This window comes from Lissotriton vulgaris, chromosome 5 (genome assembly GCF_964263255.1).
Source record: "Lissotriton vulgaris chromosome 5, aLisVul1.2, whole genome shotgun sequence".
In the NCBI taxonomy this organism is placed as follows: domain Eukaryota; kingdom Metazoa; phylum Chordata; class Amphibia; order Caudata; family Salamandridae; genus Lissotriton; species Lissotriton vulgaris.
This window is the reverse complement of record NC_141693.1, coordinates 1241999154-1242025586: the sequence shown is the minus strand read 5'-3', so window position 1 is coordinate 1242025586 and position 26433 is coordinate 1241999154. Positions and strand designations below refer to the sequence as shown.

Genomic DNA, 26433 nt, shown 5'->3' with positions numbered 1-26433 from the left:
ATCAGCACACGCCCACCGTGGGGCGTGACGGCTGGGGTTCGTCACCAGCATGGGAGGGGTTAAGGAAAGCTGCATTGGGTGGTAAGATTGTGCTCTGTCCCTGGGTGATTAGAAGAGGGACCATTTTAGAGAGGGAAAGGGGAAATGTTGCCATCAAAGCCAGAGCTCTGACAAGCTTTCTTCCTTTCCCTGTCCGGCATGGGCTGCCACGCTTCCTCTCTCTTTGAGCTACATGATGATCTTTTCGACTTAGGAAGCTGAGCACTCCTAGCAGTTGGCTCTGCTGGTTCCAGGATAGCAGATTCAGGACAAGAAATATATGTGTATATATATATATATGTAATTGAGCGTCCCTATGGAGAATCTCCTCTTGAATGAATCTCTACCAAAGGCTGCGGTGATCACAAAGCGCTATGTGGCCAAGGAAGGGCTGTGCTATGGAAATACCCATGGGCATGACAACCAAATCCGTAGAACACTTTTTTGAAATTGTGCAACCTTTCTTTGCGCTCCTGGGAGTGCATTGTTCACAAAGTATATCTATTGTCAGTACTTTCATCCTGTTTCCACAGTCAATCACACAATACAGGGTGCGCAGTATCACTAGACTCGCCTTCTGTGTGCGGGTGCTCCATAGGCGGGGATCCCACTCACATAAGATGGAAACGTTGAGAGCTCTTGGCTTGCTCTGCGCACTGTGCCTGTGTTTTGGGATTGTATACCAGACACGTTCAGCACTTGGTATTCTTGCGGCATGGAGAGTTTGCCACTTTGTAAGTGAAGGGCGACCGCGAGCTCGACAAGCCCGTGCACCTTGCCGGACACCTGCCGTTTATTTCACTCACTTGCAAACATGCCAGGGCTTCGGGGCCCGGCAGCAGGCGCGCGGCCCGTGTGCACGTGCAGGGGCGGCTCGTACAGTAAGTGAAACGAGCAGATGATCTGCTTTCACTCAGGAATGTGGGGCCGCCCGGTCCCCTGTCTCGGGAGGGGGGCAGCGGGGGTCAACGCTGCCATCCCGGGCCGCATTGTGGACGACGAATGACGGCTAATCATATTACAACATTGTTTTAAATGCTGTTTTACGGCTTAATTTCCCGGGCCAGGTTTTTCACATCTTAGCCTTGCGTGAATTGCCGGCCCTGCGCCAGCACGATCCCCCAGGGGGAAACAAGACAACACGAAATCAGACGTAAAAGTTTTGATGTGTGGCAACAGCTTACAGATAGATCGGGTTTCTTTTGCATTTTCTATATTTATCTCTGTGATTTAATGCCAGTCGGAGGCTTTAAATGCCACCAAACAGTTGGTGTGGGGAGACAGAAGTGCAGTTGGTGTCCACATATGCAGACAGCCTGCCTGAGCAGCTCAGCGATGGAGCTTTTTGAGACCAATCCCTACTTTTTCCCAGATCAGAGATTTTATGAAGGCGAAACTTTTTTCCCATCCAGGCTGCCAGGTTATGAACAGACAGGGTACCAGGAGCGGCCTGGCATGGGGCTCTGCGCTGATGGCAGGGTCCTCTCGGGCACTGGGCTCGAGGAGAAGCTGTCCCCTATGTCTTCCATGGGCCAACAGGAGCACTGCCCGGGCCAGTGCTTGCCCTGGGCCTGCAAGATCTGCAAACGAAAGACGGTGTCGGTGGACCGGCGACGGGCAGCCACCTTGAGGGAAAAGAGGCGGCTGAAGAAGGTGAACGAAGCCTTCGAAGCACTAAAACGCAGCACGCTGCTCAACCCCAACCAAAGGCTGCCCAAGGTAGAAATTCTGCGCAGCGCCATCCAGTACATAGAGCGGCTACAGACTTTACTGGGCTCCCTGAACCAGCAGGAGGGGGGCCAGAGGGACCTGCACTACCGGACCACCGCTTCCCAGCAGGGGGTAAGGCTTAGGGTCCAGACTACACATGCTGATGTTTACAAGAAGATTCCATATGTTGGGTGACATATGCTCAAGAGCTCAAATTTTCACTTTAGTAATTGCTGGTAATATCACAATCTGTGTTCCAGGGAAACATTTCAACTTGGCCTGATTTTGAGAGGGCAATCTCAAATTTGAAGTGATCTTACTTGTGCTTTCATTTTTTTTGCATTTTATCCCTCACAGCACAATGGCATGCAAGACTTTTGACCTAAAAATGTCACTTATCTTCTTAAATACCCTTACTAATTGCATTCATTATTGTTTTGCACACATTGATACTCTTCTGCTAGACAAAGATTGTAGATTCCAGACTCTTGTCTTGCTATGAGTGTGTCTCTTGAATTTACAAAGAAACATTTTCTTGAAGTCATCCATATATGGAACCGGCATGAGGGACCACTAGCCTCATTTTTTACCTAGCGCATTTTTGGTGTTTCTTTGTAGTAGCTTATTTGCAAGTTGTCAATTTTTCCTCAATTTTTTTGCGCTCTTATAGCTGTTTTTTTTCTTTCTGCTGTGCGAACGTTCAGTTTGGGGACTGACACCAGTAGCTGAGAAAACGTGCTAAACTTGAGGGCAGCATGACCTCGTGCCACTAAAACCCCTCATTTTGCTGCTCTATAGAGAGATTTCCCTGACATGTGAATGTTCAGCTTAATAAGGGAATAATTAGGTATTCCACATTAGTACGCGCTGGTTATCGCAGCTGAGCGTGCTATGAAGGCTGATGAACGTGCCAGCCTTATCTTGGGTCGACTCGAATCACTGCTGCGGACTTTTAGGAAAGCAGAATCATTCACCGGTTTGAATATTCGGCACCATTATATAACATTTAAGATCTGTGCATTATAAAGGTATGTTGACTAGCAGTGAATACAGGGGGATGAGTATACGATTAGTAAATCTATGGTTGTGGGGCCTTATGACACCTTGACTCATCTATGCTCAGACATAAGTGGCCCTGAGTGTAAGACAACCACGACAGTGGCATTTCAAGGATTTCAGGGGCCCTGGGTGGGATTTATTTTGTGAGCCCCTGTAGGGAGAAAATGCAGTTTCGTTACTCATTTCTTGCTAATTCAAGCCTTTGTAATGACAAACAATGCTAAATTATATGTTACATTTCAATAGGATCACAGAACACTGTTAAAATATGTCTTTCCCAGGACCCCAAACAATGCTTAAGATGACACTGGGTAGAGAGACAAAGGAAGACGGTGGCAGAGAGTGAGAGAAGTTTAGATAAATACATTGAATAGAAGGAGATCACATTTAGAGAAAGTTCACTTTCTCAGGGGGCCCTGGGCAATTGGCCACCTTGTCGGTGCCTTCAAATGTCTCTGAACCACACCATTTAAGTTCAGCTGCCGAAGTGAACACTTTGCATCAGTCACCAGCTCACACTTGTCAGAGACAATTTTTTGTTGTTAATCTTCTTTTATTTATATAGCAAATTTGCTAAAGTGCTGCGCATAGGCCTGTAAGAAGTTAAAAATAGTGTTCATGAAATCGTCAAACTGGCTATTACAATTTTAAATCAAGGTTTTTGTAGGTAATGACTAAAAAAAGAAACAAAAAGTAACATTTCTGGGCTGGTAAGTAAATCGATAGGGACGGGGTGGCTGGGGAAGGGCTGGAGTTGCTGGAGCATCTAAAGCAAATTAATATTTTGAAAGTGAAGTGGGGTTCGTGGGGAAGGCAGGTGCTCCCTAATGAGCTGACTTTCAATGGTTTGCGTGTCCTTGGCCGTCAGTGGGTGCTGGCTGTCTGTGTTCAGCGGTGATGTGTCATTGTTTCCTAGTGCTCCGAAGCCGTTTCAGTGAGCACAGAACAGAAGGGCCCTGCATCCGCCAGGGACGTAAGCACAGGGAGCAGGCTTCCAATAGAGGTACCGATGAGAGAGTGAGAGGGTCATTGACCTTACAGTTGAGGAGCAGTATTCGAGCCACTTTCCATTCCCAAAGAATTACCAGTCCCTGATGGTGTCAACGTTTTTCTTAGGTTGGGTAATACAATCATTCATATACATATTACTGCTTATAGCTTCCAGAGTGGTTAATCCTTCTTTAACACATCAGTCACTCCCATGTATCATTGGCCTTTGTTCATTCTGTCTTTGAAGGCTACAGGGGCAAGTGCATATTGTCAGACTTAGAACCCCATGTTCTCGAAGAGGGGCTACATGATTAAATAAAAAAAACACGTCAGTGAGTAGTACTGCCGCCTTCCATACCTATGTACCATCAGTATCATTAGCACTCATGCACGGAGGCACTTAGCAGCTCTGCATACTGTTTTTGAACTGGAAGCACACAGGGGCATATTATCAAGGATGGGCGATACATTATCGCCGCTTTCATCAGCATGAAACTGGCGATAAAGCGGCGATAATGGGCTTGATAATATGCTCTACGGAATTCCAATCGAAGCCCATGTTAGATGTCTTTACATCTAACATGGGCTTCGGTTGGAATTCCATAAAGCATATTATCAAGCCCATTATTACCGCTTTATCTGCAGTTTCCTGCCAATAAAAGCGGCGATAATGTATCGCACGTCTTTGATAATATGGCCCACAGTGCGCTGTAAGTACTGGTAACAAGGGAAACACCTCCTCACAAGAATACATTCTGTATCACAGGTTTCATCCAATGTAACTCCAAACCTTGAGGAGACACAGCTCTTTCGAAGGTGTTAGTTCATATAGAAAACTATTAGAAGATATTGTGAATAAATTATCGGAGGGACAGTAAAGAAGCATTATTGCTTATGTATTCACTTTATGATGTATACATATATTGCATGGTCATGTATTTGATACAGTTTTTAACAATATCACCCATGAAATCAGTTGCAGTTGTGAGTGACAATATACAAACAGCGCCCAAACTGAGCCCGAATGTACAGTTGCGGACAATAGTCCTTCAATAACACTGTCCTGTACATCATTTTCTAGATTCACTCAGGTGGGTTAAAATGTTGATTCAACCCCAGTGGTACTTAATCCGTGGGTGTCATTAGGACAAATGTGTCTCGCCTACACCTTACACTGAAAACAAAAGAACTTAATTCTGGGTGTCTATCAACAGCAATCCATACGGAGGCGGGTTCAAGCAAATGCCATGCTTGATTATCTACGGGTGCAGTGTAGGTGGTGGCAAATGTACTCCCCATGCATATGCATGATTTTCTAAAGGTGGGTACTTCCGAAAGGATGATAGTGCTGGGACAGAGCATATGACATGTCAGGTATGCCAGAGACCTACCTGTCTCTTAGCGGCTTGCCAAGAATTCTAGTGATTTGGGAGAGTATGATAGCTTACTGTTGACATACCATAGTGCTGTCTGAATGGTTGTCACATTCAAGATGGCTGGATACGTGCTGATGTCTTTCTGGACCATTTGTCAATCACCAACCATGTGTTATTTCTGATTGGTGAGTGCACCGTGTGCCTTCTGGTCGCAAACATCATGGTATTCAATCCAGAAGGTTATATCCAGCAGCCATGCATAAAGCTTGAGGGGTAATGCGTAATACCCTAGGCATATTTATTTTGTATTAAACACTGTTAATATGTCACTTTTCAACTTCTTCGGAGCACTAGCACTATGGAATACGCTTGGAAATACCTTTGACGGGTATAGATTGAATCCAGGTAGCGCCGTAGCAGTCGTAAATGCAGCAAAGCTAGCCCGTGGTTCAAAAACACACCCAGTGTGAAGTTTTCACCTTGAATAATTATGCTGCTTCCATATTAAATAAAACAGGAACAGCAGTAAAAGAAAATGTGACCTCAACTAAGAGATGGAGGAAAATATGTATTTTCTTTTTGTAGAATTGAACTATGTGCTATATACTGATAAATACTACAGAAAATTTGATAACCTAAGAGGTAAACTAGTGTAAAATAGCTCTTGTCACCAGGTGGAATAAACCGAGCCCGGACCTTTAAGGCATTTTAACAAACTTTGAGTTGATAAAATAAAAGATAATACAGTAAGTATTCCTTTCAATGCCACATTATTAAAATATTAGAAGTTAATTATGCATTGTATGAATTTCGGCATAGACCTGTAGGCTTTACCATAGGATCTGATACACCAAAACTAACAAAGCAGATGTTGATGAATCAGTAGTTTACGCTGAGTCAGCCATATTTGTATGTCAATAATCTTTCAACAGGATTCATAGATGGCGTTACCATGACTAAGCACCGGCTATGAGCTGTGATTTGCAATAGGTTATAATCAGGGTCTTCCACCTGCTTCTGCTGGTTGCACACTGGGGCATATGGAGAAGGTTTAACAACTCTTACAGTTGATATTTGCCTGAGTAAGCAGAGTCTAGGTAGATACGCCTTGGTAAATGTGTACAAAAGATTACCCGAGGACACCTTAGTATTGTGTAGTAAGTACATTATCTGGCAGTAAAATCTGTTAATGTCCTAGAAGTGTCTGTGAATTCTGATGTGCCACCAGAATATCCAACCGAGAGGATGCTAGCTCTCGTGATGTTCAGACTCTGGTGATGGGTGGGAGGAGAAGAGTGTAGAGTGAACCCGGCATCCAGTAGTCAAAGACCCGGGCAGCAACAGTAGCGACAAGAGAGATGGACCTAAATTTTATCCAGCATTGAGGTAGTATCGGAGGTCCTCGGATCTGGGATATTTAGAAGGCTCAAGGTATGACCAAAACACAGCAGATATCAAAAAAGAGGTGACCACACTAGGGCAAGCCAACCCACTCAAAGACTTATGGTGTTAGAAAGACGGCAACAGATGATGAACCAGCGTCCCAAATTGCTTTGTCCTTAATGTTTATTTTCTATTTTCTTTTAATCTCAGCGCCAGGAAACCTCCGGTGTCAGTGCGCTTTATAAATACAGCTTAACATTAACATTAACATTGACATTTTGAAAAATCCTTTACTCAGGCGTCGACCCTCCCTCACCACGTCTGGTGGCATTTAAACTACTATTCATTAGAGGAAAAGGGCCAACATCCGAACAAAAAACTCCAGCGGTGAAGCAGCTGACACAACTCAACCACTTCAAAAGGCATTTACAGATCAATAACTCATCTTTAGTTACAGAACAAAATGACAACCTAAGCAGTGCCTTAATCAGAGCAAATGAGGAGAGCGGGTGGTTTTCTTTCTCTTCTTCGTGACCTGCAGTATACTGTTACTGTCATGTCAGTGATACTGCAGACTATCCTCTTACGGAAAGAATACAACTGCACCCCTCCAGTTTCTCACCATGAGTGACATCACAAAGTGTGTGCTTTGTTTTAAAAAAAAGCTGCATATGAGACAGGTAAATGTGATTCAATCAGAAACTGAGGAACCCTACGCAGGCGGATACACCTGAGAGTCAAAGGTCTCAAGTTGCCCCACCTCAGAACGCAACAAACCCTCCAGAATGGGGTTTTGTTTTTAATTCGGTGCTTATAGTTCAGTTATTAAGATCGGAAAAATAATACTATAAATACCAAAAGTTAAAATTCCCTGTCTCATTTGACTCATTTTCCTCTCCGCTTCGGAAGCAAAGCCTTGAGACTAGGACAATTCATAAATCCTCTTGTAACTGGTCTTTAAATCTTACAAAGTTCAGGCTGATTTTATGGTAACAATAATTTCTGGTGCAAAATGAAAGTTTGTTATGCAGCTACACCCCTAACTAGCAACACGATGATTTGTGATGTAATTTGTTGAAATCCAGTACCATCTTGTGATTTCTTGTGTAGAAGATATAAGGCATCTAGAGTGCATAATTTGAGCCGGTGGTTTCCGGTGCTCAGCAATGGCACTCGAAACTCAACAAAGGCACATTGTGGCACTTTTAGGCGAATTTTGTGATGAGTACAACAGCAGTTGTTTTCAACATACATTAAAAATGACTAATACCAAGGGCCAGTGGAATCATGAGATTGTGCAGCTCTGCAGATTTTCACATAATTATAGATTTGTCACATAATTTATCAGCTGCTCCATAATTTGCTGATTTGAACAAAAAAATGTTTCTAAGTCAAAAGGTACAAAGGTTACTAAAAATGCAGGGATATGTGTTGCTGTGCAGTGAAAGGTCCTTTGTTGCAAAGGAGGGCCGGTCTCCATTCTGTGGCAATTGCTACGCTCAGGTTTTAAACTGGTACTAATGGGGTGTAACCAATGTCCATACAGTGTAATGAAGTTTAAAATTATGAAATAATGAAGTAATACTATTACAAAATGTGCTGCATTATACCACATAATTTGGCTTTTCTTGCTGCATAATTTACTCAACCCTTACCACATAATTTGGCCCTATCCTGTCGCATATTTCCAGTGGCCCTACTAATACCTGACTGCCCCAAGCTATTCTTATTGCATTGAATGGCCTGGAATAGTCTGAATGTTCACACTTGTAGGGTGAGATGGTTAGCAGTTGAATTGGTACAGTCACTGGAGTGGAGTCTGTGGTTTTTGCATTTGTCACCCCGAGTGGGATGGGTATGCTCAGACGTGAGTCCCATGCTCTCCACACCACTGGATTCAAGCAAGCCGGGCTGAAGACGGCTGGAATGCCAGAAACCGGTCCTCTGAAGCTTGTTTCCGGTCCAGGGAAGGCATGGCTTGGCAGTTCGGGCTGGACTGTTCCCATGAGGCACAGGGTCAGACTGATTTGCATATGGCCATGTCTGAACTAGGGTGGTTCGGAGTGCAAAAAAACGATGGATTTAGGCCCAGATCTCTGTACTGGGGTGAATGTAAGACATTGTTCTTCATTCTGTCCATCAACTGTGGTTTTTGCACTCTATAATGGGTAGTCACTTATTTCTGCCAGTCATGTCCGGGCTGGGGAAACATTTCAAATGTGGGCGTTAAAATAAAACAACCACCTAATTCCTGATAAAAGATCACACTAGTTAAATACGTCAGGTCCCATTTGAAACATCTTGGGCTAGTCCACGTAGTTTATCCAACAGAGCATAGTTAACATTGTAAGGATGGGCTAAAAAATTCCAGCCTGCAAAGTGATTTTCGGTATATAGCTAGGACTGGCTAGATGTGTCTAACATGATATAAGACCAATTGCTAGCAAGGTACGATGTGACAAAAATAAGAGGCAGAAATGCTGAACTTTAATTCTTGTGAACTGTTTTTGATTTTGTCTTTTTTTAATTATAGCATTTTTCAATTCCACACAAGATTTATTCTAAGAACGAAGTAAGGCGGAAGATAGCATCTGAAAAAATTGCAATGCTGGCTTGCTTTAGTTCTACTCTTCGTATATCTAGTGTGTGAAGTTGAAAAGCACTACTGCAAATGAGCATTGTCTACATTTGTTATAAAGGTCTCTCAAGCCACATAAAATAGGAGCCTGCAGTTTCTAGGCTCTCACTGTCAGGATTGTTCAGTGGGTTGTGCCCCTGCTGCAGAGGTAATGATGTGAAGCTGCATATAAAACATTCAAGCCGCAGGGGAGCTGATTCGTGCTTTCATCCTTCTGAGGTCATTGAGACGACTATGATTCGACTGGATAACAGTTACACTGATTTTTAAAAGAGACTATTCGATTCGCATTGTGGTAGTCCCTTATCTAGCGGTGCCTGTCTCTCGCATTTCCTTCATCTGAAAGTTTGCAGCGTGAATACACGTGACAAAGTATGGGGTGACTGTCACCATCAACTGATACCAGTAGAGCGCAGCTGACCTAAACCGAAACACGAAGAACATTGACCCAAGGCGGTATCTTGATTTGAGAGTAAGACTTGGATCACAGCCCAGACACCCTTTCACCTGATATTGAACTGACTGTGCCCCAGCCCTAGCAGCATTCTAGCCACATTGTCACTTGGATATTTATCATGGCCAATCCGCAGCCTCTGGCTGACAAGGAGGTCAGAGTGCAGGGACAGGTAATAAAGGACGTGCAGAATATGTCAGGCCATTCCAAAGTTATCAAGAACACGAATGGCACAGATAACCAGGAATGTGCCCTGGAGATTGTCTGATGGCTGGGTATATTTGCCACCTTTTTTAAGATGAAAGGTAATTCGCTAAGCAGAATTAAAAGTTAGCTCACGTGTGAAGTGAAGGAGCATGGAGGCCTGGATCTGCTGGTCACGGTCCAAGCTGAACCTGGGAAGCTGTGATTTAGAAGCTACAAGTGGCCTCACAGTGTCTCATTGTGTGGCAAGCTCTCACTCAGTCGGACAAGCCACAGGAAGAGCACTTCAAAGCTTTCCAGAAGCTACACACAGACTTCTATAGGTTACCTTACTTATATACGTCTGAAAAAGGATGAAGCCGCAGATGAACACAAGGTGCACCAGACTTGCTGCACCAGGATCGGGGAGCCTTTCTGCACAGCCCAACATGTTGATCTGCCTCAAGTGATAACCCAGAACCCGAGAAAGAGTCACTGGAACACATAATGCCTAAGCATTTCCAAGCGAGAAGAAGAAGGTACAGAGGAAAAAAACAGGAAACTGACACACACAAGAGACTAATTCCCTTCATTTTTTGTAAAGGTCAATCTGATCCACAAACAACACAATAAAGAAGTGTAGACGTTTTGCTGCTTGGCAGCGCCCTTCCTAAATGCGTTTCACATTATAGCAATGTTCAACCAAACCAACACAAAGCACCAGGGGTGTAGTGTGGACAATAAAGTTGGGGGAGGGGTGGTGAGCTTCAGATTCCCCAACAATCACGCTGGGATATCTTCCTAAAACACAAATGAGAAGCAAGACATGAGGGGGGCTTAAGGGGCAGTGGAAAGAGAGAAGATGGCGGAGTGTTAGGGACTCATAACAGAGACGAGAGAGTGTGTGTGTTTTTGTCAGTATGAACATGTACAAATCCCAGGTGAAATCTTACAGACACTTCCCCATACCCAACTATTTCATATAGAATACATTTTTGAGTGGGATTTAACAGCCCAAACACCCCCTAAAGCTACATCACTACAAAGCACTATTAATTCAAAATTGCAAGATAATATAAGCAAATATGAAAATTACAATACATTTTTTTAACAACACACCAGTCACCTCACCTGACAAAAAGCAGCCAAAAACCATACATTCTAATTATGAAATAAAAACCCTGCAGCTACAAATACAGATGACACTGCCTTTTCCATTGTGGCACACAATCCATGCACACAAACCACATCCTTCATATGGTGCATGTCGCCCTTGAATATCAGTCCGCTCATGCACACATACACCCGAAAATACGAAGGCTACAACAGATTATTACAAAGTTTACAGAAGAAAACCTTGATCCCTCGTACAGTGGGCATATTCCCTGGCACCAGTCCATGCAAACACACATACATCACAATTATTTCAATCACTATCTAACGACTTTAGGTACACAGTCTACATAGGTACTCTGTGGTTCATCCCTGTCACCTTGTTTCACACAGTTCATACAGACTCTCAAGTGTACTGTATGTTAGTCTCTGGCATCAGTCCACCAAGAATAGTGAAAAAACGTAACACCTCTCGCCCTAGACGCACAGTTCATTACAGTATGCCACAACCCCACATACGATGCACATCCTCATCTGGCGCCAGTCCAGCCAATCACAACACACTGCAAACTCAGACACTGCACACATGAAACTGTGAAGGCAGCAGTATCGTAAAGCCTCAATTAAAATGACATACAGAAACACATTACCTGCACAAAAAGAGAAACAAAAAAGCACAAGAAATACCTCATTTGCTCAACACCTCAACATGTACACAAGACAAAATGTACACCTTGACAACTGTGGGAGCAAACCATAGCCCAAAATGTAGACACTCTCATTTTTTCTCATTCAGTGCTCCCGCAATTTACTGAATCAAGACAATGTTAAACCTCAATTTCATGAGGCAATGTGTCTCAGTATTAAAGCACCTCCCCAAACATCAAATTAGCAGAGTAAAACAACTAATTAACCACATCGCTGCGGCGGCTATTCCGCCGCAGCGCTAAGTGGGTGGGGCGGCCGCGCGGCGGCCGCATGCTGGTGACAGAACCGCTCCGTCACCAGCCGCGGTTGCGCTGTGCTGATGACGGAGCGGTTCTGTCATGGCCCTGCCCGCTCAATAGAACGCTCAGCGCAGGCGCGGAATTTGCGCCGTGCATGAGCGGCGGGCGGGCCATGACGGAACCGCTCCGTCATCAGCACAGCGCACCCGCAGCTGATGACGGAGCGGTTCCATCATCAGCATGGAAAGGGTTAATTAATAGGGTCCTCTCAATAAGAGATTTCCAGATCACAAAACATTTAAAAGGCATTATTACAAAACTTTAGAATAAGCAATTTAGAGTCAATGTAATGCAGTTTCTCAGAAGAAAAGTAATACAGAGCATGTAAAATCACAAAATTATTCTCAGTCCCAAATCAGTGGCAAAATTAAAAGAAATTTGGCAGCATCCCTAGTGGAATAGAAATGTCTTCTGGCTCACCTTCAAAATCAAGGGGTTCTTCCACACAATTCTTGCATAGGAAATTAACAATCCTTCAAGCTCATCCTGGGGTGGGCAAAATTATATAATTTCTTTAGCAAATCAGAACACAAGAATAATAAGGGTCAATATCATAATCCATGAACACCATCCCAATTCTTTGAATAATTATTTAACACCCTCTACGCTAATGTCATTTGGAGATGTTCAAACAAATATTAAACATTTCCAATGAGACTTTTTCTGAATAAATAAAAACAATGAAGGTACAGAAAATATGAATACGTGATGCAACCTCACATCCGCACTATAGAAAATTCAACCTTAACAAGACAACGATTGCAGTGAAAGTAAATAATAATGACATCAGATCCACATGCGCAGGGGGAAGTGAATGACAGAGCTAGCACCCATCTTGTCCAAGATGGCATTTTACACGGAAATGCAGCCTAATTTAAACATTAAGTAACACAGTTCTATACATTATATGAAATTTGTTTCAAGTACATTTATGCTACTTCAGTCCTTATATATAAAATCATGTGTAGGTATTGTCATTGATTATTACACAAACTACAACCCTGAAAACTTTTTCACCCACCAAACACTATTTATATTGAACTAAATCAACGGTCTGAAAAATACGCTTAACATAACGATTATCTATCATAAAGTTTGCTCTATGTTCGTTTATATAAACTTATGCAGCATATATGCAGGGCTGGGTTTTGGCATGGGCGAGCTGGGCCCAGGTGGCCCGATTCACAGAATTAACTTAAGACTCAATCCTAAATTTACTACTATTTTGGTATGCACAGAATGCATTTACTACTTTTGGCATTCACGGAATGAAGTTACTACTTTTGGTATTCACAGAAGTTAGGATTTTGTCTTAAGTTTGTCTTAAGACAAATTTAAGACAAACTTAAGACAGACTTCAGACTTAAAACAAAATCCTAACTTAAGTCTGTCTTAAGTCTCTTAAGTTTGTCTTAAGACAAACTTAAGACAAAATCCTAACTTCTGTGAATGCCAAAAGTAGCAAATTCATTCTGTGAATGCCAAAAGTAGTAAGTGCATTCTGTGAATACCAAAATAGTAGTAAGTTTAGGATTGAGTCTTAAATTCATTCTGTGAATCGGGCCCAGGGTGCCAATCTTCAGAGGCAGGCAGGAAGCTGTCTACATTAAGGTTATGCAAACAGGAGTATCCCTAGCCCTTGGCTCTGATCATTAAAAATAAACAGCTTTAATCATTTTGTGTTTGCCGCAGGTGGCGTTTTAAATAGCCCATTAGTCCACCTGCTCCCCTTCCATCCCTTTCACCCCCTGCACTAATCCCCACCAACAACCTAGAACCTCCGCATCATAGAGCTCAAGCTATGAGTGAATCAGATGAGCGACCGTGTATGTGTTCAGAGGGCACTCACTGCTTTGATGTAATCACCAAGTGACTGACCTGTCAACACAAAATTCCCTCCCTGCTGCCTCATATTATTCGAAAGCAGCAGCGAGGGCGCCATTTTTTTCTGCCTGGAGTACTATCCCGGTACAGAAGGGGGTGGTAATGGACGGAGCATCTGAACCAATCAAACACTCACACCCAGTCAAAAGATCTGGGTTTAATCCATCACCGTTCTTTAGCCCACTCTGCCACCCCAGTTCAGACATGGCTATATGCAAATCAGTCTGACCCTGTGCCTCATGGGAACAGTCCAGCCCGAACTGCCTAGCCATGTCTTCCCTGGACCGGAAACAAGCTTCCGACTGGGTGTGAGTGTTTGATTGGTTCAGATGCTCCGTCCATTACCACCCCCTTTTGTACCGCTTTTGGCCGCCATAAGTGTGGCAGGGTATGCTCAGACGTGAGTCCCTTGCTCACTTTGCCACTGGATTCAAGCAAGCCGGGCTGAAGACGGCTGGAATGCCAGAAACGGGTCCTCGGAGGGATTGGTAGAGAGAATTGTAGCTCTCAGTCCCTATTTGTTTCAAATGCTAAACAACGCGATATGTGTGCTGTTAGTATAGCTCCTGGGTCACCGTGTTCCTGGTTGTCCGCAATTGAGCTACAATTCTCTCTACCCTTTCCTCCGATACAATTCACTTACCAAGACGATAGATTGGGGTTACTCGCTCCACTACTTGTTTTACTGAGAAAAGCTCCTGGGATTCCTGCTGGTTCACACAGACACGCTAGTGTCCGTCTTGATTTCCGTATTCTCACTCGAATTGGTCAAGGGCCCCACCAGGCGTATCACCGGCAGAGCGACCTTTGGCATAGACGCAGTCATTCTGAGCCCTGAAGATTCGCGCAAGCGATGAAACACGTGTCGGCTGGCTGCTGTTTACTACATGAAAATTAAAGAACGGAAGACTACCTTTTCTCTTCTTTTTCGAAAACAACTGTTTTTCTGCAGCTTTACCTGTATTTCTTGTTGCATGTAATACTACCTACGTATAATTGGATATTCGTTGTGTGTGCATAGGGTGTGTTTTTCTATGAATCCTTTTTTTTTACCAGCTATCTGGATTAACCTATGAGTGGTTATTGGGTTTTTCCACTCACCCAGTTGCACCACCAAATTTGTTCTTTTGTGCATCTATTAATGGCTGTGCGCCCATTGCTTCGCTGACACTAAAAACTTTCTGCAATAGCTCAGGTGTAACGGATGGCCATAGGACAAATTACTGTAAAACTAATTGTCAAACCAGTGAACGTGCAGCATAGTGCTTGGGACCAATAACCCGAATACATAATGCAACTATCTACATGATGTAATGTTCATATCTCCAGGGCACTATCGTGACACAGGGATTTCTATGCTACTACAACATAGTGGATTTGTAGCAATTATTTTTTTTCATGCCTGAGCAAGTAAATATAGCTGATAAACACATCTTAAGATCCTAGATGCATTGAAGCTTTATACTAAGGACCTTTCCTGAACACCACAATGTACCTATAGTTCAGAACATGTGGATAATTTCTGTCTGGTTAAAAACATGCTTTCAATCAGCACTGACAATCACAATGTTCGTCTGCAGGTGCCGAGCGACTGCGGGTCCGGCAGTTCTTCCTGCAGTCCAGAGTGGAGTGACCAAGGAGATTTCAGCAGCAATGCAGGGGGTGAGTAGGACACCTTGAGTGTCCGGTTATTCTTAGCTTTGTGTTGATTTCAATGTTCTCCTTCCCTTCCAGACATGTACCTCTGGTGAGTGGTGGTAGGGTGTACGGAGCGTGCATGGGTCTGTGTGAGCGCTCAGATGGGGTGAAATGTAGTTCAGAAAACAACTCTGATATTTTGAGCTAAAGGCTTAGCCATACACTTTTAAAAGGATAAAAAACGATGTAGTTCTTTGAAAATATTACACCCCCCCCCCCCAACACACAGGAATAATACTCACATTAGGCAACGACTACTGTTGGATATGTATGCTGCAGGGTGGGACACCCAGGGGCATATTTACAAGAAACTGGTGGAGCGCAGTGTTACACCATAATTGGCAATGCCGTGCTCGGACAGTTTCAAAATGCAGGGATGTGTTGTATTCACAAGAATGTGACACACCCCTACTTTACCCCTAGCGCTGGCACTAAAAAAGCTGCCTATCGCCAGCACAGGCACCCTAGCGCCATTGTGCTAGGGTGCCTGATCTGCAGGTGCAATGTTTTTGATGTGCAGGAAGGGACACCATTACTGCACATAAACAATCTTTACAGGCAATTTTATCTGTGCTGCAGAAGGCCGCACATGTGGAAAAAGCAAAATACGAGGAGGAATAAAACATTTCTCCTCGTATCGCCTGCTTAAAACCAAGTATTCCGTGGCGGTATTTTTGGCGCTGCCCCATATCTTGTACATATGGGGCAGCGTCAAAAAGCAATGGATGTTACGGCGAACACCCACTCCAACACCCATTGTATGCCCCTTTCATGCTAAGCGCTGCATGAATGGGGCATTTTTTGCAAGGCAGCAAATTAGGCGATGGAGTGAACACCACCAGAAAGTCGGAAAAAGTGACGTTCTGGTGGCGTTAACTCCAAGTAATTATGCCCCTCAATTTTTTCTTATCTTTCTTATCTTGTATAATCATAAAGCAATGTTGGGAGAACATTTATGAAAGAATATGTGTGATAGCTGGTACAATCCTACAACCAGGGAATAAAGTGATTTTGTTTAATGATCTGGCTACAGAGGCCACAACTGAAAAGCTTAGATAATCTGGGGCAGATTTACAAGCCCCTTGCGCTGCCATTACGTCACTTTTTTGTGCATTTCTCTGCCCCATATTTACAAGGACAGGAAAAGCCACCCTGCGTGGCTTTTCCTGTCCTTGTATATACGCTCCATTCACAAGCAGGACTTTGCGTGAAAGGGGCGTTCCATGGGTGTCGCTGTGGGTGTTCCCATGCAACTTCCATGGAACTAGACACATTTCCAGATTTACGAGGATTTGTAAATTTGGAAATGCTTCATTATGCTACGTAACGAGGAGAAATGTTTTCATTTCTCCACGTTTGTTTCCTCTTTCAATGCTTGCTGCATTCTACAGCACGCATTTAAAGGGGAAAATGCCTGTAGTGATTGTTTTTGTGCAGGAAGGTGCCCCTTCCTGCACAAAAACAATCTCCTCATGACGCAAGGGTGCCTGGCCGGCGCATGGCAGCTATTTGTGCGCCAGCACAGGGGAGAGCACAGGAATGCGACATATCATCGCAAATATGCCGCATTCCTGTGCTCGGAAAGTGCTGCAGCATGGCACAGCCAGAGGGCTTGCAGTGCCAAACTGCGGCACCTTCTTGTAAATCTGCCCCTCTGTTTATAAGAGCCTTAACAGGAGAAAAAAACATTATTTAAAAACATTAGAAAAAGAAACAAAAAATAAATATTCTATTCAGATCAAAAGAACTGTTCAACTCAGCATCTATTGGATATCTTTATTTTAAAACGTATGATAACTTGAAACCTTCCATTACATTTTAGATTTATATTTAGAAGTCTATGGACATGTGTAACTGTTTGACTTCACTGAAGTGTATTTATCAGTTAATACACACATATCCCCTTTGGCTTTCCTCCACTAATTTACTTAACTTCATAGAACTCTTCAATTTTAAAGTGACTTCTGTTGGGCCTGGCCCTTAAATACAATACTCATAGTGGACAAGAAACATCACCTAGGTTGTCAGCTGTACCCACTAACATTGGCAGTCACACAGGAACACACAAGTCAGGGAGTGCAAAGGTGTACAACTAAATGCATGGCTGTAATTGACAACAAGCTAGAGTAGTATAGGTCTTAGCCAGGCAGAAAGGAAACAAAAGCAACACTTAGCACAAAGGAAAGAAGCATAACTCACCAGTGAACTGTGAATTACAGCATCAGGAATGGAAAGGCAAACACTGGGAAGTAAGTAAGCAGAGGAAGAAAGGCAAGGACAGTAAAACGGGAAACTATAGAAGAACAGGGCCAGACTGGGCAGTCTGTCACTCTGCAATTGTACAATGGATGCCTCTTCCCAACTATGGCCCTATTCTAGTCAGGGCTTTGTGGAGTGTATGACTGATTTGAGCATTTTTGTTATTGAAGTCTTTCCCACCAGTGGAAGAGAAAGTTCAAGGATTCGGGAAGCACGGAATAGTGTGCGCTCAAGAACCAGGGAAAAACAGCAGAACTGTGGTATCTCTGGAAACAAGGACACACTACAAAATAATAGTGCCAGTTCTGAAAGTAAGCCTGCACTGAAAGACAGAGCAGGTACCATAAATAAGGCTATACTGCTAACACAGCAGTTTCGTGAAACAAGTCTACACCACTAAATAGTGCAGGTCCAGGAAGCAAAGATTCAAGAATCAAAAATCAGTGAAAAGGGATCTCTGGAAACAGAGGGTCAACCAAATAGAAACAGTGAATCAATGGTCAATGCTGGACTGGAGGAAACAGAGGATTTAAAGGAAGTTACTAATGATCACAAGCCTTACTTGAGATCCAGCTAGCACCTGCCAGCCACAGGTGTGCTTATTCCTCCACCCATCCTTGACCTGCAAGGGTTGAAACGAAGCAGTGACCAGGGAATTCTAGAAATCTGAGACTCTGGCAATAAAGGCAAACTGGCTGCCACAAAACCAGGTATGGCTCTTTAAAGAAAGTTGAGTCCTCAGGATTTTCCAGGAAGCTGGATATCTTTCTTGGGCAATGGCACAGACCAGGACATCTGATAAATGTATTTTTCAGGGGAAATGGCAGTCTGGCTGTCACAAAGTTCGATAGGGATACAAAATGAAAGGGATACTTAGAGACTTGACCTCATTACATGTATGTACCCCACGGTCAGGTGCAATGGTCCATCACTGGAATGTCCCACAAGTAGGCTCCTAGAGGTGGGCATGAGAGTGCCAAAAGTGAACCTTGTCAAAGGCATTGAAGGGGAGGATCTTCACATGTCAGAAGTGGGCTTTCAGTGAACAGGTAAACATGAGGAACCTTTCTAAAGCTGGGACAGAGCATTGTCATTCTCATTTCGTCTTTGTTTATAGACAAGGAATTGTGAAAGAAACAAATTAATTATGCCCTGGTTTTGGGACGGTGGTTTAGAAAACAGATATGTGGAACATAACGCGGGGTGCCAAGTGACTTTGAAATACAAGCTCTCCTTGCATGCAGTCTCCGTAGATGCCCCCCTGCCTGTCCAAGCCACAAAGGCCATGATTGTGAATCCCTAGCAGAGCATTTGCTGAGAAGCTGCAGCTTGTGCACCAGAGAACTAGTCAAACCTGCACACAATGCATTGCAGTAGCCTAAGCACGAGTTGATGGCTGCGCCCAAAGCTACTGGGCACAGAGGAAGACAACAGAGGAATTTAACATCTGAATTTCAAACAAGCACATCTGCACCATTGTTCCCATTTAAGCGACATGGAACGCCTTGGAAGCAAAAATAAACTCAAATACATAAGCAAGCCTCAATAGTTGGTAACATTAGTACTTTCAGCAAGACAGGTATTCAACGAAGTTATATTAATTTATTTCAGAAATGTTCATTGGTGATGACATTAACCACAGATTTAGTGCTATCACTTCCACAAAATCAAAAAGAAAACAAATCTAATTTGACGTTAAATCCACCAGGGTTTTTTACATGCATTTTAAATGGGATTTAGTAGCTTAATCATAAACAGCTATCAATAACAGGCTCAAACAAGTGACTAAGTAAAAGGTAAACGTCTCCTCCCCCTACTAAAGAAAGAGCCCTTCAGAATGCACAGATGATCAATGCTGCAACTCTGTCCTCAGGGGCTGCACAACCAACGTGGCCAATGGCCATCAGCGATGCCCATGGAGCAGAGCTCAGGCGATGATGCTGGTGCAGACAAAGAGCTCCCAGTTCAAGTATCCAGAGTCAGGAAGTGCCTCTGTCTGCCTCATTGAGCTCTAACCACACCCATGATGTGTCGAAGCATCAAAGTATCAAAAGACTCAGATGCTCTGCAGGGTATTTTCAAAGTTCCTATCTCCGATATAAGTAGCCCTGAGCCAGCCATGTATCATGGATCCCTCGGGACCTAATACAAGTGAACATAATCATTTCAGTCCCCTGGCTTGTTAATGAAGATAATTAGTGTACAGTGGGAGCCTCACTCCTCTGGCCTTGGTGCCACTGAAACTGCTGCACTAAAAATGGGCAATCAGCACCTACTCAGGGCAGGCAAAATGCAGCAACACACACATCACTGGGTATCAGGTGGAGACCTTCATTTCTTAGTAATACATCACAAGGCCAGGCAGCGAGGATAAACGCAAAGAGAGAGAGGCAGGGAGGAATGAGTGAGAGGGAGAGACAGAGAGAGAAACAGGGTGCGAGAGGGATGCATTTACTGATGACCAACTGAAGGAGCGCATAAAGTGACTATGGTTGTGTGTATTTCAGATGACAGCATACAATGTCTTTCAAAGATATCTCTCTCGGATGGCCCTGAGTATTGATTTGAACTAGCTGAATTGTATAATATGCAAACCTATCTTGAGAATAACAGAGATGTGCAGAAAGGTAGTAGTATGTTCTTGTTTGTGTAAAGAAGATGAACACAGTAGGCAGAGTGGGGGTGGCCAGATAAGGCGGTGGTTAGGCAGAGGACAACGTATGCAGGGGTTCAGTCTTTATCAGTAGATAAATACCAGCTACCTCATTAAGAGGGCCCCTTTAATCCCAATGGTGCTAGTCGCTGTGGTTTCCTAACCCATCATGTTTTCGAGAAATGCAAGAACATTACAGATGACTAGCTTTTTATCTGAACACTTCAATTGGAAAAGCTGGCTAAACACCTAAGCGAAAATCTGCATGCGTAAAACATTTGGGAATTGTCACAGAAACTCCAATTGATGCTTGTTATTTCCCATTAAGTTGTAACCAGGAGAAATCTCCTCATGTGGAACAAAAGATGCCTCTTTATTGGTAGCTTCTGGTGGGATTCCTGGCCAAAAAACATCCCACCCCCTTTGGGCCCGCGAATATGACCATGTCCCTCTGTAAAACAATGCTTTATGTTAGTGTTATTATTCACCGCAAGAATGTATTCCTGTTGAGTACTTGCAGAAGCCAAAGTCATTTTTTAGTTGGTGAAAACAAATCTCAGCATTGAAAACCTTAACACATCTTTTATCTTTACAGACCACTTGCTCAATGATGATTCTCCTGATCAACACAACCTTCATTCGCTCTCGTCAATCGTGGAAAGCATCACAGTCGAAGATGTCTCTGTCATTTTTCCAGAGCAGCACATCTAGAACTGATCCTACAAGGACTGGTGCTCTGCAGGGCTCTGTCAAGAGGATTTTGCAAAGAATTCACCAAGAACCAAATTTGATAGATACCCAAGCATGGTACTTACCCGAGCAATGCATCTGGGGAAACCTAGACAAGTAGTAGCTCAAATGACACAGGATGAAGCTGTTCACCTTCCTGAAACAAACAACAAAAGACATTTGCCAAAGACACCGAGATTATTTTATTGAAATATTTAAATTAATTAATATTTAAATATAGTAATATTGACCATTAAAATCAATTTCTCAAAGGAAATGAATATTGAATTTAAGGTATAAAAATAATATTTAAATTAAGACAAATGATAATTATTTATATCGGAAAAATATTCTACTCATTGAAATTGCTTTTTGGAATACGATGGTATTTAAGGGCACCATAGCATGAAAACACAATTTACATTTCAAAGGAATAATTCCATCTTTTTGAACAAGACGTATATTTTTACAGTATTTTGATGAAAATAGGTGTGTGTTTAGCTAAATAAAATGTTAGTTTTTTTCCTTTGGGGCCAATGATATTTTTGTATTGCTGTTTGACCAACTTAATTTTGCAACATGATTTGTTCAGAGCTAGATGTATATTGTAAGCCTTTTCTACTACGTTGTGTGGATTTGCATTTTTTTATTTTTGCTAACTTATTTGGATATTTTTAATAAAGAACATCTTGTTTGCGTATATTGCATATATTTGTGCATGTTTTAACTCATCAGAATTGTTTTGGTGCCTTACCACATTATATAGTGTTGAAATCACCCAACCAAGATAATGAATCCCGAATAGCAACTACCAATATTTTGTAAAAATGGACATACATGGGTAAGTATAGATGTACTCTTCTTAACCATGCATCTGCATATCTTGATGATATGTATATAAATAGTGCTCAAATTATGCAAATCCTTGCTTTATGCAAAATGTTAAAAATCTGCACATTTTTTCTAACACAAAATTTGAAAATTAATCAAATTGTCATTACATTTTGCACAGGCCTAGGGAAGATCCAGCAGTGCGGGGTGCATGCACAGGTCGCTCTTATAATCATCAAGTACAGGTGAAGATGAAATATGAATGTTTTAGTCTGCACACAATATCATGGTAGGCAGATTCACTGTTCATGGTCCCAGCAGTCCTGGCTTCTCTGACATTCTCATTGCGAGGTGCTCACACTCATGTGAAGTGCATTTTCATTTTGCTAATCCTCAGCTCCTTGGTAAATATCTGGAGGTCACACCTCTATCTACCTTTCCTTTTGTGGATTCTAGTTAGACATGTTTTGCTCACAGCACATAGCACACAAAATCAAGCAAGCGCCGGGATACCGATTTTGCCCTTAAAACTGAATCCTTTTATTGCTCCCTCCCAAGAGTGTGCACTCACCTGAGCATCTCATGACAGTGCACCCACGCGAAGGTCATAGCTTGTTTGTGCATAACACTCTTCCTATTCGAAATCCACCTGGCTGAACTCAGGAGACAAACAAGTAAAACCTACTTTCAACCTGCCATACATTAGTCCATTTTGGCACGTGCGTAAGTAAGATTTTGCTCGGGTAAAAATCCTGTTGTGGCACAGAGTGAACTAATCAAATGCGAGCCACTATTGTCCACATATATTTTGTGCTATATTTTTAGCACCAAATGCATCCTCATGTCCGAAATGGATGCAAGGATGCATATTTTGCTAATGTAATCACAAGTCGTTTTGTATAATTTCTTGGCATTTTTCATAATTCTACTTCTTCTTTAACTTCACCTTCACTCAAACTATCATTCATCAGTGGCTTTCGAGTAGAATCATCAACTCAAAATGGCAGCCTGATCCCATCTTTCAGTTCAAGAACCTGGCAACAAGTAATAAGCACCTTAGAATCCACAGTTAGAGCACTGGAATACCAATCAAACAAATTTAACATTCAAATTTCTCTGTTAGAAACTTTAGCACAGGACACATCCTCCATCGATTCACGTGTTGAGCGACTCAACGCCACAGTCAACAGTTTGATAACAAATTTTTAAAATCTTGGCAATCCTACATCATCGTAAGTCAACAAACAAAATCTTCAAAACTGTGTATTTGCGATCTTGTTAGACAAATGATTTGCTCTACCAGTGATAGTTAGTGATCTACTCCAGGAAGTTAAACTGATCAACAAGCAAAAGGCCACTCAACTGAACCCTAAATCGCTCACAACACATAAAATCTACTCACTTCCAGCATCACCTAGACAAAGGTCGATCTCTACGACACACAAAGAATACAATAGAGCTTAAAGAAAAAGTTCATCCTGTACCTCTGTGCTCCGACTCCCCAATTAATGACCAAATATTGAACCATCAAATAACCTCTGACATAAGTCGACAAGCAACCCCGGTAACTAAATCACTATGCATGGCCAGAAATGTAACTAGTAGTGCCTTCAGTCCCCCTGCAGATCAACAATCTAAGCAAAAGAAAAAACGCCAAGGAAAAAAACTAAAAATACAGGATAAAATTCAGAAGGAAGCAGCTCATGCGGCCTATATAAAGTGCTTCTTTCACCCCTTAAGAAAGGAGTCCAATCACATACCAGAAACATTTGAGATTCTGTTGGGCTTGAATAGTAAAGGCTCCATTGTGCATTTGACCTCATCCTCACCTCAAGTATCTGTAAAGAATCACCCATTGGACTCCACAGAGATTATAGCTCAAACCCCCATCACTCAATTAGACCCCTTGGCTCATTAGCAATCAATCACGAAAAAAGCCTCTGGTTGCCTTCCCCCAGAGTAACAAATTGAGCCAAGCACTAAACAGAATTAGCCCTCCAGAGAATAAACTGAGGTAACTTTCAAATGAGATCAGTCAACAGCCCGAGAGGTTACATCAACACTGAAGTAAGGAACAAAATAATGGGACAACAAGCGTACAACAGGCAACTTTAAAAACATACATGCCCAATGTAATCATGGCTCCTACCCAAAACAACTCATTATTACCATCCGCCACTCAAATAATAATTTTACATCCAGAATGCATGTCCCAAGAACCCAAAGATATCCTGAACAGGAATAATATAGTTAAACTTTTAGCTTCCCGCTTGAAATATTAAATTTAAACTCCACTGATATTGAGAGTATCCAGTTTATCCCCTCAACTTTATTCCTCCACAAAGAAGCAACAGTAGTGACTTGGACCATTGTATTAGCAGCCAACGCCATCTACAAAAGTCGTACACTCAAAGAGGAATGGGGGATTCTGATTACATCACCCTCAAAGGTTCAATATTCTCGTGTTCTCTCTCAGAAAGAGCCAGAACGACTTCTAAAATAGGATTCCCCCGATCCAGTGAATAATATAAACCGCTGCAGTTGGCAACAAATGCCACGCCCTACAACACTCCTTAGGGTCGCAATTGGCTCCCATCATCCAATAACCACCAATCTCAAACAATGTTTGATCAACTCCACTAACGCTCAAGAAGGAAGACTCTATACTTACTTATAAAAAGCATGCACCGTCACCTCAAAAAATGAAGAAAGAGCCGAAACTCGTGAGTCTACTGTCCTGGAATGTCACCAGGCTGGAAAACATTTTAACAGATTCAGATACAAAATCTTTTTTATCATCCTGTGATTTTATATGTATGCAAGAATCATGGCGAAGAAACCCGGCTCAAAGGTTACCATGAATTTTTCCATTCACCCACCAGAAAATCTATTGAAGGCCGTGCCATGGTCAGCTTATCCATCTGCTTATCACTACACTGGCCCCTAGATGCTTCTACCAATCCAACTGATCATCATAACTTTTTATGTGTTATAATTAAAAACTGGAACCAAAATCCTTTTGTAACCAGCGTAAGACTGCTAAATATTTACATTCATCTAGCAGCCCTGGAAAAGGAGTAAATCATCAAAGCTTTGGAGCTCCTAATAACAGAGATCAGATTAACTTATTCAAAAGAACATTTACTGTTAACAGGTGATTTTAACTTAAACTTAATGGAGAATCCTTTTCGTAACCCTTCCTCTGCATTTGTGGATTCATAGTGGCTAATGCCCTCACAGATTAAGGCACCTCAAAGAACTTAGACCATAGGAGAAGCTCTGTTAGCCGTCCTGGAGGGCTTGTATCTGCACGCCCTAAATGGTTGTTATCCCGATGAACAGCCAGCCTATTACACACATTTCACTCGTCACAGTCAGATGGTTCTAAACTACAAGTTTTGCTCAATTCCACTGTTAAGTCATGTAAAGTCCTTTGCTATCCAAAAATATTGTGAAAGTGACCACATGGCCCAGCTGCTTCTTTTAGACCATCAAATCAAGCTCCTCATGACATTAGAGATGATCGGCTAATGAAGTCAGCATCAAAACTGGAAGCGGAATAGATGGATTAGACTGATACCCCAACAAAATACTTGATGTGGAAAACCACACTCCACAATCAGTCCTTGCCACAATGTCACACAGCAGAAAACTGGGAATCATTCATGTATACACTTCTTTTAGCACTTACTCAGTTGCCTTTTCGGAGCTCAGGCCATGCAAGATCTACTCCAACACGACCATGGTTTAAGAAAGATCTCAAAAACTTAAAAAGAGCTTTAAACAAAAAGAACAGATTGTTAAAGAATTGATCAAATACTGTTTCCCCTGAAGAAATTTAAAATCTTCGAGGAATAAATAAATGTTCCATCTGGCAAGCAAAACAGAGGCATTAGAAAGCATTACAGCTGGAGCTATTCTTGACTTGTCAAACAAAAAACTGTAAAGCCTTTTGGATTATAATAAATTGACTAAACAGTGAAAGTGCCACTCCTTGACTGAAAGGAAACAACATGACTGTGGACAGCTGGTCGCACCATACCAGCACTCATTATCGAACTAAACCAAATCTGTACTCTCAAACTGATCATATTTAAAAAATCTCGGAGGATGTAAAAAGAGCAAACGTATCAGTTAGCACAAACCATCATAGCTAAAAGGATCGCCATCTTAATAAAAAAAAGTAGAGCAGAAGGTGCTTCCGGACCAAATGGTATCCCTGCTTTAGTTTGTAAAATAGATATCGAATTCTGGTCACAATTGCTCTAAAGGCTGTTTAGAACCTACCTCATTACAGACACTACCCCCCTCGTGGAAAGGATCAATCCTGCACCCTATTTATAAAAAAGGCCCAGTGGTGAACCCTGAGAGCTATCATCTCATCGCTCTCCAAGACGTTGAAGCTAAATATTTTGCTTCCCTATTGT

General features: G+C 42.5%; 1 protein-coding gene across 2 annotated transcripts; it reads left to right on the top strand.

The window, feature by feature from the left end:
- Positions 1 to 1319: 1319 nt before the first annotated feature.
- Positions 1320 to 21875, top strand: MYOG (myogenin). Of its 2 annotated transcripts, none has more exons than XM_086920333.1 (3): positions 1320 to 1758; positions 15417 to 15498; positions 21042 to 21875. In XM_086920333.1, exons 1-3 carry the CDS (start codon positions 1345 to 1347, stop codon positions 21155 to 21157), a joined length of 612 nt encoding a protein of 203 aa, XP_086776459.1. In that variant the 5' UTR covers positions 1320 to 1344; the 3' UTR covers positions 21158 to 21875. The 2 variants fall into 2 exon arrangements, with proteins under 2 accessions (XP_086776459.1, XP_086776458.1); XM_086920332.1 differs by having other exon boundaries at positions 1320 to 1881.
- The last annotated feature ends 4558 nt before the right edge of the window (positions 21876 to 26433 follow it).